The sequence below is a fragment of the Spermophilus citellus genome (genome assembly GCF_964194105.1).
Source record: "Spermophilus citellus genome assembly, chromosome: 9".
NCBI classification, from domain to species: domain Eukaryota; kingdom Metazoa; phylum Chordata; class Mammalia; order Rodentia; family Sciuridae; genus Spermophilus; species Spermophilus citellus.
In genome coordinates, this window is record NC_138191.1 from 130,997,219 (window position 1) to 131,017,194 (window position 19,976).

The 19,976-nt window shown below is 42.5% G+C and overlaps 1 protein-coding gene across 5 annotated transcripts in view; it reads right to left on the reverse strand.

The window, feature by feature from the left end:
* Nucleotides 1-19,976, reverse strand: part of VPS13D (vacuolar protein sorting 13 homolog D) — a 253,975-nt gene that overhangs the window by 214,753 nt on the left and 19,246 nt on the right. For all 5 annotated transcript variants that reach the window (XM_081305180.1, XM_081305183.1, XM_081305182.1 and 2 more), the window contains exons 6-15: nt 16,567-16,683; nt 10,739-10,843; nt 9,369-9,539; nt 8,409-8,509; nt 7,415-7,583; nt 5,765-5,866; nt 5,248-5,449; nt 2,653-2,832; nt 1,141-1,271; nt 257-332 (exon numbers count right to left, since the gene is read on the reverse strand). In XM_081305180.1, coding sequence (XP_081161306.1) covers nt 257-332; nt 1,141-1,271; nt 2,653-2,832; nt 5,248-5,449; nt 5,765-5,866; nt 7,415-7,583; nt 8,409-8,509; nt 9,369-9,539; nt 10,739-10,843; nt 16,567-16,683 — 1,354 coding nt within the window. The remainder of the gene's footprint in view (nt 1-256; nt 333-1,140; nt 1,272-2,652; nt 2,833-5,247; nt 5,450-5,764; nt 5,867-7,414; nt 7,584-8,408; nt 8,510-9,368; nt 9,540-10,738; nt 10,844-16,566; nt 16,684-19,976) is intronic.

Consider the following 19,976-nt stretch of genomic DNA (forward strand, 5'->3'; position numbering starts at 1 on the left):
GGATTCAAACCTCAACACCACGTTAAAAAAATAAATAAATAATAAAGGTATTGTGTCCAACTACAACTAAAAATATTTTTAAAAATACAAGAGTTCCACCCAAGAGTGCCAGGAGGCCTCCATGCCAAACACTCACCTACACGGCAAAGCACTCTCCCCCAAATTAAGCACTCCCTCTTTTACTTCTGATCAAAGACAACTGATCTGTAATAATGACATTTTTAAGCCGTGGTTTTAGGAACATATGACAGTTTACCAGGGTACTGATCACTTCTGTCTGCAGATGTGGTCTGAAGACCAAAAGACTGTGAGACTCTGCCAACTTCTTTTTGCTGTAAAACACACATACAAAAAGGCTTCAGTGCCAGGGCAAGAGGGGACAATTCACTGCAGACACACATACAGCTGTCTCATTGCATCACTGCCCCCAGCACAACTGAGTCAAAACTCACTTCACACAGGGTTACCGAGTACTTGTATACTTGTTTAGGTTTTTTTAAAACCTAGTAAGACCAAGTCTGTCCGTTTTCAAAGACAGTGTGCTACTTACTGCCAGTCTTGACTGGCAGTCAAGAACAGTAAGTGGTTGCTAAATGACATTGAACATGCATAATTTTTCCAAAAGAAGAATGTTTTCCCACCCTCTCTACAACTATCCCCTCACCTCCCAAAAAGAATTATGAACAGGTTACGTTGGCTAAATATTCAGTTATCTTTTTGTCAAATATCTCGTTGTTAATACAGTATATTGTATATAAAAAATTACACATATATGGAAAACTTGAGGTGGTTTTCTTCTGGAGTCCTGAAAAGATGAGATTGCCTACCGATGAATACGTGAATACATGAAAATGACTGCCAGATACAGAGGCAATTTGAACAGAAAATAGTGGTGCTCATGGCATTTTCTTCCAAAACAGAGCAAACTATTCCACAGTGTTTACAACGTAGGAAGGGAGAACATGCAATCTCACCAACATTTTCTCTCTAAAAGATTGGAGAAATTGACCTGGCCCAGCCTATCAGTCTGAAGATACTCAAATGTCAGAATGAATCAGGTTAACATCATTCATCATTTGCCTAAAACAGACCACAATTCATCACCACCCAGATGATAAGCCAGGCCAATGTGGTACCTACTGGATTAGGGAAGACCAGAAGAGGAAACATGGTTCCTTCTGTAGCCAGGTCTCGGAGAAACAATCCGCCCAACCGGACTAAAAGCAAGGAAGAATTTCTTCGAGGAAGAGATTCTGCTAGAAGTTTTACATCTACAAAAGATAAGTATGAGAGCTGGGTTGTGACTCAGTGGTAGAGCACTTGTCTAGCATGTGTGAGGCACTGGGTTCAAACTTCAGCACTACATAAATAAATAAAATAAAGGTATTGTATTTAAAAAAAGATGAATATGAACTGACATCATGCTGTGATAGCCTAACATGTTTCTAAAAATGTTAAATATATTACAAAGTACTTTTAGATACCATGAGCTATTTGTCCATGAAATAAGAACCAAGAAGGGGGGGGGAAGGGGGGGTTCTATTCTACCTATGTACCTATAAATACACAAGAACTGTTAGAAGTTTCCCAGCAGAACAACTTTTAAACTGAGTCTTTATAATTAAGTTCAAGCAATCTGCTAGTACATGCTAAGTGTATGACAGTTCAGCTCTCAAGATTATGAAGTCAAATTGTGGCCTTCTTTTTTTTTCCACCCTTCTTAAACTACTGAGGCATCTCAGATAAGTTGCTGTTTCATGAACTGAAAAATCAGAAAAAACAGTCAAATAAAAATCAGAAAAAAACAAAATCAAAAAAAAAAAACAGTCAAATAAAATTGGTCCTAATTACGCACAGATTCTATATGTACACATTCATCTACTCCTGCAAGTAAATTTGTAATCTCAAAATCAATACTCGTGGCACTTTCTTGGTCATTCAGACACAGAGCAGCAGAAAGTTTGAGTCACCCAATTAATGTGCACATCCCCAGCTGAGTTCAAACAAGACAGTGCTCTGCCTCCTTGCGTTAGTTCTCACAGGTGAACAAGTGTCCTTTACCTGGTCTACTTAGAGAGCCGTTTTTCACATTTTTTGGTGTTTTATTTTTTTCAAGGTTTTGTTATTTAAAATGGCCAAGTGGAGCTAGCAATGAGGCTCAGGGGTAGAGTGCTTGCCTAATAGGCACCGAGGTCCTGAATTCCTCCGCCAGCAGCGCAAAAAATAATAAAATAAAATGACCAGGGTGGTGCTGATGTGCTGCTGGCACATCCCTAAGCCTTCTGGAGGCTAGCGTGCACTTTACAGAGGAAAGACATCCTTCAGATCAGCTTCACCTGGCATGGGTGGTACTGCTGCAGACTATGAATTCAATGTTACTGAATCAACAACAGATATATATTAAATAAGATGTTTTTAAACACAAACTCACCTTTGGGAAAAAAAAAAAAGGTTTTATGTTCTGATGGACTGACAAATGCCATGATCAGAGGCTGGCAGGAACCTAACCTGTATGTCCCCACCTAGGGGCAATGGCTCAGCCAGTGTGTGGTAAGGTTCTAGCTCATAACTACCTCGAATGAAGAGAACCAACTGGACATTCTCCCCCACCTTTTGAGAGAGACGGTAGCGGCTGGTTCTTTGAGGCAGTACCTGAAAACTCGAGCTGCATGAATGCACTTTCACTCATCTGAGGATCTCCCTGCTCCATGTGCAGCAGGGTCACTGTGCCTCGCTGCAATTGCAGATTCAATTTAGCAAAGACGTGATCTCGCTTCGTATACGTGTTCATGCATGAGGCATCCGCAGTGGGGTCAAAAAACTCCTCAGTGCCTAAGTGGTAAGGGAGAACAGATAAGAAAAAGTATGGGACAAAAACCACACAGCCAGGCACGCTGACCACAGTAATGATGACCCTACTGTTTCCCTTTTTTAAAGAACAGGTGACTACTTAGTGTGCTAACATAAAACAACCCTGTTTTATCAACTTATCATCACAACAGGTAGCACAGGACTCAGCACATTAAGGCTATCCAGTGAATGGTCTGTGTCTGGGTTTTGCAGGACAGTGGCCACTTAACTACATGTGACTTATGTGGCTGATACAGTTAAGAAAGTGGATTTTTATACAAATGGCCAACAAATATGAAAACTGCTTACCATCATTAACAATTAGGGAAATGCAAAGCAAAACTACACTGAGATTTCATCTCACACCAGTCGGAATGGCAGTCATCAAGAATACAAACAATAATAATGCTGGAGAGGATGTGGAGAAGAAACAACTTTACACTGTTGGTGGGACTGTAAATCAGTGCAACCACTGTGGAAATTAGTATGGAGGCTCCTCAAAAGACTAGGCATGGGAGTGGGGTTGGCTCAGTGGTGGAGCATTTGCCTTGCATGTGGTGAGGCACTGGGTTCGATTCTTAGCACCACATATAAATAAAACAAAGGTATGCCGACAACTAAAAAACAATTTTTTTAAAAAGACTAGGCATGGAACCACCATATGACCCAGCTATTCCACTCCTCAGTATTTATCCTGAAGAACTAAAGTCATCACACCACAGTGATACACACTCACCCATGTTTATAGCAGTGCAATTCACAATAGCCGAACTATACAACCAGCCTAGATATCCACCAATGGATGAACGGATAAAGAAAATGTGGTATATATACACTGTGGAGTTTTATTCACCCATAAAAAAATGAAATTACGTAATTTTCAGGAAAATGGATGGAACTAGAGACTCCCATGTTAAATTAAATAAGTCAACTCAGAAAGTTAAGGGTCTTATGTATTTTTCTTATGAGCGGAAGCTACAGAGAAGAGAAGAGAAAGGTGGGAGAGGATCTCCTAAAAATCAAAAGGAGATCAGCAAAGGAAAGGGACCAAAGGGTGAGAAGCAGGGAGGGATGGGGAAAGGGCTGGGGAATGATACTGGCCAAATGACACTGTTATCTTGCGTGCATGTACAAATATGAAACAACAAATTCTACTATTCAGTCTAACTATAATGCACCAATAAGAAAAAAGGTAGAGAAAAGTAAAAAACAAAGAAACTGGATTTTTAGCCAGACACGGTGATACATGCCTGTAATCCCAGCAGCTCAGGCAGAGGAGTCAGGGTAGGAGGGCCACAAATTCAAGGCCAACCTTAGCAACTTAGCAAGACCCTGTCTCAAAAAAAAAGTGGGAAAAAGTGGGGGTGGAGGGGATCTGGGGATGTGATTCAATAGTTAAGCAACCCTGGGTTCAATCCCCAGTGCCAAAAAAAAGGAAACGATTATTTATAATAATTATTGGTATTATAGGCACATGCCTACAATCCCAGAAACCTGAGGCAGGATGATCACACGTTCAACTCAAGGCTAGACTCAGCAGCTTAGCAAAACCCTCAGCAACTTAGTGAGGTCCTAAGCAACACAATGAGACACTGTCTCAAAATAAAAAGAGCCAGGTGCAGTGGTGCATGCCTATAATCCCAGCATCTCAGGAGGCTGAGGCAGGAGAATCGAGAGTTCAAAGCCAGTCTCAGCAATGTTGAGGCACTAAGCAACTCAGTGAGACCCTGTCTCTAAATAAAATACAGAATAGGACTGGGATGTGGCTCAGTGGTCAAGTGCCTCCGAGTTCAATCCCTGGTATGAAAAATAAATAAATAAATTTTTTTAAAAAAGGACTGGGGATGCAGCTCAGTGGTAAAGTGTCTGGTTTCAATCCCCAGCACTATAAGAAAAATAAATTAATTAATAAGCAAAAATAAAAATTATAATAATTTTTAAAAAGGGTAATGATGTGCTCAGTATTACAGTGCCCCTGGGAGTAATCCCCAATACTGTATTTTTACTTATATTTAACTTTAACCTAAATAATCATTAGTGGCTATGGCTCCCAGACTGGACAGCAAGGCCTAAAGAGAACTTCTGGGCTGCTAGTCAAGCTTTGGAGTTTCAAAATTTGTGAACATGCTCAAATTTAGCTCTCTGACAAAAGTCGCTACTCAGATCTATTCAAAACTTTGCCAACATCCTTGTTTAGCATGGAGTAGCAACAGAGTCGCTCCCAAAACATGTATTCTCTCTGCCTCTATGAACATGAAACAGACAGTTTTCCAAATGTCTCCTTTGGTTGAATTTGAAAATAACCAAGGGCCACTGCACAAATAATGAGCCCATTTTTATGAACCAAGCACCTCCTCTCCCTGTGGCCAGGGTGAGACTGGCCAGTTCCCAGCATACCCAGGATCTCCTCAGGGGTCCACTGCTCCTGCTGCTCTGCCGGCAGTCCTTCCACCGCTCTCCCCTCCGGGTTCTGCTGCCCATACCAGCCACCCCAACCAGGAAACCAGGACTGAAGGTACTGCAGCATCCCACTGCCTCCGCTGGCATCTGGGTCCCCAGGAGAGCTTCCTGGGGAATCAAATTGAGGCTCTCGGAGACTCTGTAGAAAATCACAAGCAGCACATGTGAGTCCCGAGATAGACACAAGCTGTGATACGCCACTGTTTTACCATTTGTCCCAGAAAGAACAAGCGCACATCAAAACTGAAGCACTCCAGAGTGTCTTGGCGGGGCTGGGGCTCAGTGGCAGAGCACTTGGCTAACCCACCTAAGGCACTAGGTTTGACCCTCAGAACCACATAAAAATAAATAAATAAAATAAAAGTATTGTAGCCATCTACAAAAAACTATTTTAAAAAGAGAGAGTAAGAGAGAGTGACAGCTCTGAACAAATGTTCTCCACAGCTCATCTCACCTCTGCTAGTTCCTCTTGCTTATAAAAGCGATCATGAACCAGCTCACGCAGGATCTTCAGTTCCTCGAAGCTCTGTTCCTCCTCTATCCGACACATTTCCTCCTGTTTGGGCAAGAGCAAAAGCAAACCCTAGACACTGTAGCTCCGGAGAAACTGGACACCTTCACAAATCACTACAGTGCCTCAAAGAAATCCACTGGCTGAGATGTGTGCACTGAAGGCCAAGAAACAGACAAGCAGCTGGTTCAGTGTGACCGCTGTCTACAAGTTCAACAGATTTCCCCATCATCAACAGATTCTCCTTGGTCTCAAACACTCCACTAACAAGTTTCACAGCTTCTGGGGCTGATGGCAGCAGAGAGGACACAAACCGTCATTGGTTTCCAGAGGGTCACCACACGTGCACTGCCCTGACGCAGTCACGATGCGCTACACAGAGGAATGCACGGGCACCAGCTCCTGCAGGTGTCATGTGGTCTATCAGCAAGGACATGGTCATTGTAACTTGTCACATACAAGTCAGCAAAGAGACAGGGCAGCCAGCTGCATACCAAGTTAAAAAAGAAAGTAAACTGAGCTATCCTAAACTGTTTCTTCTACTCCACTATTAAGAGACCATCCGTGTTTTAGCCTGCCCACCTCAGTGGTAATTCAGATTTTTCTCTCCCTCCATGTTTTTGCCTGTGCCTTTGAGAAAACATCCAAAACAAAATGTCTGGTTTATCCCATCTTTTGTAAGTTTCCTATGTTAAAAGCCAAGTCTGACACTGATGAAGAAAATATTAACCACATAAGGGGCCGTGACCTCAGGGTGCTGACAGAAGGGGTGAGAATCCCTAGGGATTCAGTACCCCCACTGGACACCATGCAGTGGGTGCTGAAGGGAAAGGGATATTCCTTTTTGCTTGGAAGAATTCTCTAAAAAAAATGGTTAGTTAAGAGACATTACCTGAGTCAAATATTGGAAAGGGCCTAAACTGGTACTACAAAAAGTCATGCTCACAAAAGCAAAACAATTCAAGGAACAAAGCAATTCCACTGCCTTCTAGGGGGTGACAGGTAGAGAGACCACAGACGGGGTGGGGGGTCCCCTGCCAGGATTCCAGCAGGGAAGGTTCTGGGGTCTCCAGCCCACCGGTAATTCAAATGTGAACTTGCCTTCACAACTTATGGCCCCCATTCTGCCTCACCTCCACCACCAAAAATACCCAAGGTAATCAAGCCACTGGATTATGGGAAATGTAGGCCAAATCCACAGGGACTAGTTTCAGACCTTGGAAGAAAAGAATTAGGCCTCAGATCAGGCTTTGAAGAGATGCAGGTAACCACATAAAAGGCTCCCTGAGTCCTCACAGAGAGCTGGAGGAGGATGGGAGGGGACACAAAGGCCTGGCAGGACTATGGCTATCTCTTCCTCCTCCTACCCTTGGCTCTCCTCAGGCAACAGAAAGTGAGGGTGCATCTGGCCAAGGCGAGTTTGGAGGCCTTCCAAAAACTTCTCACTCTATTAAAACCCACTCTTCTTTGTGATGATGCTGTTTGGCAATAGACTGTTTATTTCCTCACATATCCCATATCTCCTTAGGCCTTCAAGAGAATTTGCTTGTCCTCTGAATGAAAACAAGAAACATAAGACAACAGTCCACTCACCTTGTCTTCTGCAGATAGTAGGCCTCCTTTTAACTTGCTGAAATATTTGTCAGTGTAAAACACAGCATCATGGGCGCGGTGCAACAAGTAGTCCCAGGTGCAGCGTTTCCTCTGCTCTCTGATCTCATACAAGTTAGCATTCAGAGCAAAATACCACCACTCTCGGCAGCTGCAAGAGCCCATGACAATGTATCACTTCTCACACTAAAAGCAATTGCAATGCTACCGGTCCAGGACAGTTCACATACCACCATTCCTCTCCTGAGACGTTTTTTCTCTTCTCAGCCAGCAGTTTATGTCTCAGGCTTATTTTAATGTTAAGCTAAACCCAATATGTTGGGAAAGTAATTCTGCAGCAAGTGAACATCAACTAATTGATGGATAAAACCTGATGCTCGACTGGTTGACAGTTCCCAGTGTCAGTTCCCTCCACGAAGAGAAAGCCATGCGCTAACCGTGCAGCAAGCACATCCCAAGGTAATTGACAAGAATGAACCAACAACAGATTTAATATATATACTCAAGAGCTAAAAACTGAATTTCTAGGAAAATACGTGGAAATACAGTTTTATATACCAAGTTTATTGCTGCAACAAGAAGAGGGTTTATTTTTGTTAAGGAAGTTAAAAAGTACAGTAAAATGTACAAAAATGACCAAATAGCCTGGGAGAAAAGACAAAAGTAGATTCAAAGACTATTGCAGAGTATTTACTGCCCACCAGATCCTCCCAGCGCAACCTGAGCTGCTTGCTAAATGAGATGTAGAGGATCTTCTGCCCTTCACTACACTCGACCCAAGAGGAAATTTCAGTTGAATAAATATGTAATAAGAATATCAACAATGATAACAGGAATGGCATTTTAAGGGCCAGAAAACCATCGTATTTTATCTCCAACCATCTGTCAAGGCCTATGAGGCATGTTTCTAGTCTAGGTATAAAAAAAGAACATGCTATAAAAATACATTTTGCACACGACTCACATCGGCCCTTACCTCTTGGATACTGCCACTTTTGGTTTCCACTTTCGGAACTTCACTTGCCTCTCCTTCCGCTCCAGCTCCTTGAGGAAGCCCATGATTTGCCGGTACTGCAGCTTTCCATTAGAGATGAAGAGACACTAAGTTAGATCAGATTTGGCTCTTTTACTCAGTTAAGACCTACATCTAACAAGAACATATTACTCAATCTACTGAACTGAAATCCAGTGAAACTGAAAGACCAAAACAAGGGCATCCAGGGCCTTGTCTCTCTGAATACTGACAACTTCGTATTTATGTTCGCTCCATCTCTTGTAGTCTCTGCTTAGCACTTAAAATCAAATCACATCAAACTAACCTGAGATGAACCCAACTGCTGTTATAGTTTAGATATAAGGTGTCCCCCAAAAGCTTCTGTATCAACATAGGAATATTCAGAAGTGAAATGATGAGATTATGAGAGCTGTAGCCTAATCAGTCCATCCTACTTTGAGTAGACTGACTGGATAGTAACTGTAGGCAGGTGGGGTGTGGCTAGAGTACGTGAGTCACTGAGGGCTTCCCTGGAAGGGTGCACCCTCTATGATCCATTCCCCCCTGTATCTGCTTCCTGATAGCCATGAACAGAGTAGTGGTCCTCTACCATGCCCTTCCACCATGACACTCTGCCTCACCTTGGGCCCAGAGCAATGGAGTCAGCTGCCCAAGGAGTGAACCTCTGAAACCATGAGCCTAAAAGTTGTTCTTGCCAGGTATTCTAGTTACAGCAACAAAAGCCTAACACGACTGTATAACAGAATGCGAGGTTTGTAGTCTCTGCTTAGCACTTAAAATCAAAAGCTCTGAAGGGAAAAGGCTTCACAGGTATGCTCTTTCCTACTGAGGAGACCATCAAGTATAAGTACTGTTAACATTCCTCCCTTGCCCCCAGTTACCAGTCTAGTGGGGAGTCTAAGCTTCTGGGAAGGAGTGTACCTGTGACAGCTTCAAGGGAATGGTTTCTAGCTGAATATCACATTCAATTCGGGGACTCTGCCGGGACCTCAGAGGCTCCTTGGAGCAGTTTCTCTTCAAGAGGGCCGATGCACACACAGGCTCCAGGACATAGTGGTGACTGTGACTCTCCATGCTCCTGGCCATGGCCTCCTGTGTGTCACAAGAATATCTGCTGTGCTCAGACTGCCTTCCTTCTAGTTGTCACTTGGATAATGCTGGGGCTTTGTGGCAAGACCACAGCTTGAGGTGGAAATACTGCACAAGACTCCAAAAATAGCATAAAATTGCTCTGTAATATTTTAAAATGTTATTTCTATGTCTTCATAGGTAATATATTCACATGGTTTAAAATTGAAAAGGCAAAAAAAAAAAAAAAAAAAAAAAGAAATATCTCTTTCCTACTCTCATCCCCAGCTACCCACTTACCGTCAGAGGCTGCCAATGGTGCCTACCAACTGCTTCTGTCTCCCACTGGAGGCTATACACGTTCAAGTAAATCAACAATGGTGTTTTTTTGTTTGTTTTTCTTCAGTACTAGGCATAAAGACTAACATATTTATCACAAAGTTTTGGTTTTTTTTTTTTTAGTTGTTGATGGATCTTTATTTTATTTATTTATATGTGGTTCTGAGACTCAAATCCAGTGCCCCACACATGCTATGCAAGCACTCCACCACTGAGCTACAACCCCTGCCCTTTTATTTTTAATAGCTGTACAATATTCTACAATGAACTCAATACTTATATAATCGAATTAGCAAAATCAAAACCATATGTACAATAGCCTACAAGTCAAGACAACCCTGGGTGGGGGACAAATGAGTCATTTTCCTCCATTTCACTTAAACCACCTATAATTTCTTTACAAAAAGATTAAGTCCTCTTATCCTTCACAACCAGTAATACTTCATATCCCATGATTCTAAGTATATCTTAAAGGAATGCCACTAATGGTAGCATTTCAACATAAAATCCATTAAGAGCTCCTCTTTGAGAATCACAACTGGTGCTCTGTTTATTTAAAATCTGGACACCCAGTACATGGTGACTGAGAGATTGGATAACCACAGCATGTTACCTGCAAACAGTAGAACACTGTACAGCAGTACGAAGCGATGAACCAACAATATGAATACACCTTAAAAACATAACTTTAAGTGGGGAAAAAAGGCACGCCTATGGCACTCTGACGTAAGTTTAAAATACACACAACTGTACATTGTTCAGAGGCACAGACATCAAGCCCCTCAGGCAAAGACACTGCAGGAGGCGACAACCTGCATGGCAGGAATCCTATGCCACCTTCCTTCAGAGCCAGCTTCCAATAAAGCCCTGTGCCAGGAACCTACCTGCAATTCCACCTGAGGCAGATCCCCCAATAAAGTGCAATCGACGTCCCAGTAGGTGCCAAACTCTGCCACATCTAACTGCTTTTTCCGCATTAGTTTCTGTACCTGAGGTAAGAAAATCAAGGAAGAAACAGATGACTGTCTTTATTCCTGAATTATTCTCTCTCTCAACCACGTGTATGGAACATCACACACAGGCCCTCTGCAAGACACTGGGAACACCAAACTGAATTTAAAACATGGATTTGGTCTCAAAGAGTTCAAAATCTACCTGGTTGAGGTCATAAACATACAAATAAATAATTTCCATTACTCAGAAGAAGCAGAGAAAGAATACATAAGACGCTACAAGTGGGGCTGGGCTGGGGCTCAGTGGCAGAGCATTTGCCTGGCATGTGGGAGGCACTGGGTTCAATCCTCAGCACCTTAAATAAATAAATAATAAAGGTCCATCAACAACTAAAAAATATTAAAAAAAAAAAAAGATGCTACAAGTAAACAAAAAAGATCATTGTACAGATAAGTATCAAAATACATATAAGTTTGTCCAGGCAAAGTGACTGACACCTGTAACCCTAGCAACTCTGAAGGCTGAGGCAGGAAGATTGCAAGTTTAAGGCCAGCCTCAGCAACTTAGTGGGGCCCTAAGGAACTCTGGGAGGCCCTGTCTCAAAGTAAAGATTAAAAAATGCTGGTCGGGGCTGAGGCTGTAGCTCCATGGTAGAGCACTTGCCTAGCATGTGTGAGGCACTGGGCTTGATTCTGAGCACCACATAAAAAAAACAAATGAATAAAATATAGGCATTATGTCCATTTACACCTAAAAATATTTTTTTAAAAGGTGCTGGTGATATGGTTCCATGTTTGAGGATCTCTGGGTTCAATCCCCAGTACCAAAAAATAAAGAAATAGATTTCTCACAAAAGATTGCATAGGAGGAAAGACAGGGTCAAAAAAGCTGTGACACCTTCGGAAGACACTGAATATACCTGTGTAACTGGAACTCTGGGTGGAATAGGGGCAGAACTGGTCCATGTGTAGGAAGACATATTTGGAGTGGGGATTCAAGTGAGGAGAAAAGTAGCTTGGAATGTTCCTATGGATACTGGGTTGATCAGTGTCCTCCCCCCAAGAAAGGTCAGGTCCACCCAGAAGTTGTGAATGTGACCTTATTTGAAAATAGGGTCTTGGTAGTTACAACTAGATCATGCTAGATGACTGTGGGTCCTAATCTAATGGGTGATATCCTTATAAGAAGAAAAAAAGACACAGGAAAAAAGACCAGGCAAGAGAGGCAGAGATCCGACTGAGGCATCGACAAGCCAAGGAGTGTCAGAGATCACTAGGAACCATCAGACACAAGGACAGAGGCATGAGACAGTCTCCTTCAGGGCCTACAGAAGGAACCAATCCTGCAGACCCCTTGATTTCAGATGTCTAGGCTCCAGAACTAGAAATAAACTTCTGCAGTTCTAAGCCATCAGTTTGCAGCAGTGTTTTACAGCAGCCCTTGGAAACAAAGCCACTAGGAAAGGAAATTAAGCCACACAAGGGAGTTCGGGCTTTAAGTGACACAGAGCCTCTGAAGGTTTGACATAGGCAAGTACCTGTCAGCCCAGAGCAGAGCTTCCCCCTGGTATAGTGGAGAAAACAAGTCAGGAGCCAGTCAAGATGATGAGCAAGTTCACAGGAGAAAATCCATTTTAGAAACACCTGGCTTCTCCGAGTCCCCCACTCCCAGCCCCAAGCAGCCACAGCCATCGCCCCTGTGCTGCACAAGTCTCTTCTTCCTCTGTGCGCACAACAATGTGGGAGAGGCTGGGAGGCTCGATGTGAAATGAGTGAAAAGAGCCTGGAGGTCACAGAACAAGGTATTTCATCAGCCCGGAGAGGGCTGACAGGACCCAGGCCCAGGACGACAGTCACATGAGGATGGCAAGGAAGGGCCACATTTGAGACTGTTACAGGGAAAATCAGCAGGACACAGAGGATGTGGAAGTTGAAGAATATGGAGTGGAAGGGTGAGGAGCAGGAGGGCAAACCCTGTCTACAGGGCCACATAGGCCCCGCAGCCACAGGGTCTCTACTACAGCTACTACCCTGTGGCTGCCGAACAAAGGCAGCCCTGACAACCATAACTTGAGTGTAGCTGGGATGCAGTAAGCTTTCACTTACACAGGCGGGCGCCAATCTGGCCACAAGCCATCCTTTGCTGACCTCTGCCCTAGAGCTGGACTACCTGGGCCTACTGCATCTCTCTGCTTTGTCCTCCGCCACTGACCTGAGGATAACAGTGGTAGTGAACCTGAGAATTAAATGAGTTAATCTTGTAAAGTGCCAAGAACAATACCTAGCACATAAAAAGGCTCAAAAGCTATCAGTTGATATTTTTTTTGTTAAATAAAAATGATAGGAGGCCACTGTTTAGGCTAGGCTCCTGCACTAGGCCCCACAAACCAGACTATCAAAATGGAATCACTCATGCTAAAGTTACAACCAGTTGAAACTAAGCTGTTTATCTGACCTTCCATAAAAGGACAAATGAGAGACAACAGCCAAATTTTCCAGGCAGGACAGATTCAAGGAGTATGACAATGGATTTCCTCTGGCTCGTCCTTACATCCTCTAATCTTGACCAGAAGTACCCTGGTCCTTATATCCTCTAATCTTGACCAGAAGTACCCTGGTCCTTACATCCTCTAATCTTGACCAGAAGTACCCTAAAGTAATCTGACACCAATAAATCAGTTACTTTTCCCATTGCTCTATTCCCCCTTATAAGTGAAGCAACTATGAAATGACCAATCTACCTCTTTCCTGACTGATTTCCTCAGCCCTCTATAACACCAGCCCCTGGGGCAGAGCAGGGCAACCCATAACACTGACTCTCCTCTCCAGAATGAAATGTTGCCCAATTCTAGAATAGAAAATAAAGCCAATGAAGATCTTTAAGTTGTTGCAATTTTGTTCTTTGACAGATGTAACATTCAACAGCATGTTAAGAAATAAAGGGGAGAGCTGGGGTTGTGGCTCAGTGAGAGAGCGCTTGCCTAGCACATGTGAGGCACTGGGTTCAATACTCAGCACCGCATGTAAATAAATAAATAAATAAAATAAAGATCCATCAACAACTAATAAAAATATTTGGAAGGGAGGGAAGGGAGGGAGGGGAGGGAGGGAGGAAGGGAGGGAGGGGAGGGAGGGAGGGAGGGAGGGAGGGAGGGAGGGAGGGAGGGAGGGAGGGAGGGAAGGAGGGGAAAAGTGAGTTTCATGGGGGGAACTGGCAGACAATGTAATGGGATTACATGTGAGGCACTGGGTTCAATACTCAGCACCGAATGTAAATAAATAAATAAATAAAATAAAGATCCATCAACAACTAATAAAAATATTTGGAAGGGAAAGTGAGAGTTAAGGGAAATTGCATGGAATTGGAAGGTGAGCCTCAGGGTTATACACAATTACATATAAGAGGAAAGGAGGAGTAGGAGAAAAATTATATAAGTGGTAGAAACGATTTATAGTAGAGGGGATGGAGAGAGAGAAGGGGAGGGGAGGGGAGGGGAGGGGAGGGGAGGGGAGGGGAGGGGAGGGGGGACAGTGGAGAATGGGATAGACAGCAGAATACATCAGTCACTAGAAAGGCAATTTGTAAATCAATGGAAATGTAACTGATGTGACACAGCAATCTGTATACGGGGTAAAAATGGGAGTTCATAACCCACTTGAATCAATCTGTGAAATATGGTATATTAAGAACTATGTAATGTTATGAACAACCAACAATAAAATAATTAAAAAAAAAAAAAGTCCTATAACTATTATGCTCTGCAACTGGGTTTTATGTTTTTAATATTGTTGAACAACCTTGAGTAGGCTTCTGATTCTTACAAATATGATCTAAGACAAATTTATTTATTAATTTAATTTTTGTTTAAATAAAATTTATTTTAACTGGTACATAAAACATAAAAATTGTGTATACTAATAAAATATCACAACATGGTTCCAAAAAAAAAAAAACAAAAAAAATTTGGAAGGGAGGGAAGGAAGGGAGGGAAGGGAGGGAGGGAGGGAGGGAGGGAAGGAGGGGAAAAGTGAGTTTCATGGGGGGAACTGGCAGACAATGTAATGGGATTGCTTTGCCCATGACTAGCTGTGGTATAAAATGAAATACACTTGGTATTTGTCCCCAGTTCCTGGCACACAGCTCCTAAAATGATAGGAGTTGTCTTTTGTTATTCATAATGAATCACTTTTTATCACACTTGAGTTTATACTAATGGGTGTCTTAGGGTGTTACCCCTAGATAGCCTTAGGATGGGCCAGACACCAAGTGATTCAAAGGATGGGAATTTCACTCTAATCCCCACTAACCTCTGGGTGTTGGAATAGAGATTAAGCTCTATAAGAAAATTTAAATATAAGGTATGATGGTACACACCAGTAATCCCAGCTACTTAGGAGACTAAGGCAGGAGAACAGCAAGTTCAAGATCCTCCTGGGCAATTTGGTGAAACCCTGTCTCAAAATAAAAAGGGCTGGGAATTAAGCTCAGGGGTAGAGCATTTGCCTGGCACGCATGAGGCCTTGGGTTCCCCTGGCACTGCAAAAAAAAAAATGAACATGCGATTTGATGAGCTTCTAGACTGCTGAACCCTAGAGGATAAAGCATAGGTCCCTCTTCATCAGCTGTTCATCTGCATCCTTTATCATATCCTTTATAAATTGGTAGTGCTTCCCTGAGTCAGTGAACCATCCTGGCAAATTATCAAACCTAACAACAGGTCACAGAAACTGTGGCTTTATGGCTATCAGTCAGAAGGACAGGTCACAACCTGAAACCTACAACTGACATCTGATGTGAGGTCCAGCTAGTGGCCTGAGCCTTCACCTGTGGGGCCTGAACCACTCTGGCTGGTGCCAGAACTGAATTCAATTATAAGATATCTATTTGCCCTTTGCTGGAAAACTGCCTGGTGGGGCAGGGCAGACTCCCACATACCTCTCGTCAAAGACAATAACAGTCAAGTTACACAATCAGCCTAGGTGTCCACAGACAGGTGAATGGATAAAGAAAATGTGGAATATATACACAATGGAGTTTTGTTAAGGTGTAAAGAAAAATAAAATTATGTCATTTCCAGGAAAAGGGATAGAACTAGAAAGCATCATGTTAAGCAAAATAAGTCAGACTCAGATAGACATTTATCATATTTTCTGTTACATGTGGAAGCTAGGGGGAAAAGGAAAATGGACATCATGAAAGTAGAAGTAGAAGGGAGAATAACAGGGTAGAGAGGAAAGAGGGAGGGTATGGGAGAAACTAGGGAGTGAAACCATGAACCACACACCACATGAACCCACCATTCTGCTTAATATGTACCAATAAAAAAAAAAAAGTACAATGTAAAAATAGAAAGTGTCTTATCAGACAAGCCTAAAACACCAGAGAGGCATGAACATGAAGGTCAAAAGAGAGGTAGAGAATGGAGTTCAGAATGTGCTTTCCACATCCACTGGCAAAAATTCATAGGTAGCAGCTGAAACTATAAAACACAATGAGTGAGAAAAAAACAGATGACGTCCTTGCTGCCCCTCAGTTTCTAGTGCATAAAATGAAAGTGATACAACCTAAGTAGAACATCAACTGTTTCCCTATCTCAGCAGACTAGGCTTTTCTACAGATAAAGAGACAGGCATCCTACCAAGGAATATAGTAGAAAAGAATGCACCCTCATCTCCCCACCACTCCAGGACAAAAGGCAGAGTCCTGAACCCCTAGAACACAACCTTCCTCCCAGCTTGGAATCACATTTCATACTCACAGGCTCATTCACAGCATTTTGCATGGATACATTCTTAATGCAGATGCCAAATGCAAAAGGGTGGGAAGGATTGGTGACACCGTCTTCAAAGCGTAAATGGACATCTTGAATTTTTAACTGCAATGGGGAGAATTTAAAAAAAAGAAAAAATTTAGATGGAATTCTATAGGTAGAAGACAAACTGCCCTTGAGCCACACAGGTACATCACAGCAGGCATTTTACATAAACATAACACACATATCCTCTATTCTGTAAATTCCTAAAAATTATAATTATCAGCTGCACCTGAATGATATTTCTTTGTGATTAGTGTCATCTCAACAAGAAAGCTACAATATTGCCGGACATGGTGGCATATGCCTGTAATCCCAGCGGCTCCAGAGGCTGAGGTAGGAAGATCACAAGTTCAAAGCCATCTCAACAATTTCGAGGCCCTAAGCAAGCCAGCAAGATCCTGTTTTTAAATAAAATACAATAAAAGGCTGGAATGGGATGGGGATATAACTCAGTTGGTACAGTGCTTGCCTTGCATGCATGAAGCCCTGGGTTTAATCCCCAGCACCACAAAATGGGGGGGGGGGGGATGCTGGGGATGTGACTCAGTGGTTAAGTACTCCTGAGTTCAATCCCTGATACCAAAAAAGAGAACACCATTGTATTCTTCCTACTCTTGTTTTTTGCTGCTGCTGCTGCTGCTGTTGTTGTTTTGATACTAGGGATTGAACCCAGGAACACTCAACACTGAGCCACACCCCCAGCCCTTTTTATTTATTTATTTTGTGACAGGGTATCACTAAGTTGCTGAGGCTGGCTTTGAACTTGCAATCCTCCTGCCTCAGCCTCCCAAGTTGCTGGAATTACAGGTGTGCACCATAGTGGCCAGCTGTGCTACCTTATCTTGTATGTCCCAGTATTTAAATCCAGAAACACCGGCAAGGCACGTAAACTTTGTATATATGTATACATGTATGTATTTCTCCTGGCCCTATAAGAGGGCTTCAGAAAAGTCACTCCCTTTCAGTGAATTAAAAGTAACAGAAAATAAAAAGACAATGTGCAAAACGGGAGAAACTATTTGCAAATCATATATGTGATAAGGGACTAGCATTCCAACTACATAAAGAGTTCTTACAACTGATTAATAAAAACACAAACTAATTTTTTAAATAGGCAAAAAATTCCAATAGATATTTCTCCCAAAAAAAAGAAAAGACACAGGGCTGGGAGCAAGCTCTGGTAGAGCACTTGCCTCGTGTGGATAAGGACCTGGGTTCCATTCCCAGGACAAAAAAAAAAAGATATCTCTATGGCCAACAGACATATGGAAAGGTCCTCAACATTACTGCCCATTAAGGAAATGCAAATCAAAAGCACAAGGAGGGGCTGGACTGTGGCTCAGTGCATAGTGCTTGCCTCGCGCGGAGGAGGCCCTGGGTTCGATCCTCAGCACCACATAAAAATAAGTAAATAAAATAAAGGTATTGGGTCTATCTACAACTAAAAAAAAAAAAAAAAAAAAAAAAAGCACAAGGAGATGGCACTTCACACCCACTATTGATAGGGAATGAGTGGCAGGAGCACGAGGTTAAGGTTAAGGGAATACTTCTATCAACTGAGCCCATGTGCTGACCCCACAGGCTTTCTCAGCCCTGCCTGACTTTGTACAGTACTCAGTAAACTTCCTCTGCAGGGGAAATGCAGGCCCCAAACACCCATAAGATCACAAGTTAGCCTGAAGGGGGGACTTTTGTGACCCTCACACAAACCAAAACCCAGAACTCAGGAAGGTAAAGAAAATTCCCCCACTCATAAAATCTGTTAAGAAAAGGCTCCAATTAGAACTAGTCAGCAAGGGCCAAAGTGACCTAGAGTTGTCGAGCACAGTGGGAACTTCAAAGTCTGATGTCAAAAGTCAAGAAATAAGGAGGCTAAGGTTGTGGCTCAGCAGTAGAGCACTCGCCTAGCACATGTGAGGCCCCGGGTTCAATCCTCAGCACCACATAAAAATAAATAAATAAATAAATAAATAAATAAATAAATAAATAAATAAATAAATAAATAAATAAATAAACAAACGTGTTATGTCCAACTACAACTAAAAAATAAATATTAAAAACAAAAAAATTTTGTATAACCCTGAGGGTCTCCTTCCATTTCCATGCAATTTCCCTTCTCTCTCCCTTTCCCTTCCACCTCTCATCCCTGTTTAATGTTAGTCTTCTTCTCATGCTCTTCTTCCCTACTCTGTTCTTAGTTACTCTCCTTATATCAAAGAAGACATTTGGCATTTGTTTTTTAGGGATTGGCTAGCTTCACTTAGCATAATCTGCTCGAATGCCATCCATTTCCCTCCAAATTCTATGATTTTGTCATTTTTTAATGCAGAGTAATACTCCATTGTGTATAAATGCCACATTTTTTTTATCCATTCGTCTATTGAAGGGCATCTAGGTTGGTTCCACAGTCTTGCTATTGTGAATTGTGCTGCTATGAACATCGATGTAGCAGTGTCCCTGTACCATAAATTACATACAAGAGGAAGTGAGGGGAAAGGGAAAAATAATACAAGGGGGAGAAATGAATTACAGTAGAGGGGGTAGAGAGAGAAGAGGGAAGGGGAGGGGGGATAGTAGAGGATAGGAAAGGCAGCAGAATACAACAGACATGAGTATGTCAATATGTAAATCAATGGAAGTGTAACTGATGTGATTCTGCAATCTGTATACGGGGTAAAAATGGGAGTTCATAACCCACTTGAATCAAAGTGTGAAATATGATATATCAAGAACTATGTAATGTTTTGAACAACCAATAAAAAAAAGAAAAAAAATTAAAACAAAAAAAAATGTCAAGAGATGGACCTGGGCAAGACTGTCTGGAAACTCCTCTGGGACCCCCAATAAAACTAGAAGCAGGGGCTGGATATGTGGCTCAAGCGGTAATGCGCTCGCCTGGCATGTGCGGGGCGCTGGGTTCGATCCTCAGCACCACATAAAATAAAGATGTTTTGTCCACTGAAAACTGAAAAATAAATATTAAAAAATATTCTCTCTCCCCACCCCTTAAAAAAAAAAAAAAAAAAAAACTAGAAGCAGGAGAGGTGCACTATCCCTCTCCTCTCCAAGAGGACTCACTCTCTCCTTGACAGCATCCCCTTCTCCCCTTTCCTGTCCCTTCTAATAAGCTCGTGTCTGTTACTCTGAGCAAACTGTCTGAAATCTTTCTGGCCTGGTGGCAAGGGGTGGGGCTCTGTGCTGCCTCAGTCTTGCGGAAGACTCTGGCCTGGAACACTTGGGTTCCCTGCCTGCTCATCATCAGTTCCCCTGTCCTTTCTGGGTGCTTCCTCTGCTCAGTCTCGTCTGGACCTCCATTCTCCACCTAAGATTCTTGGTGACTAGAGGAAAAATTG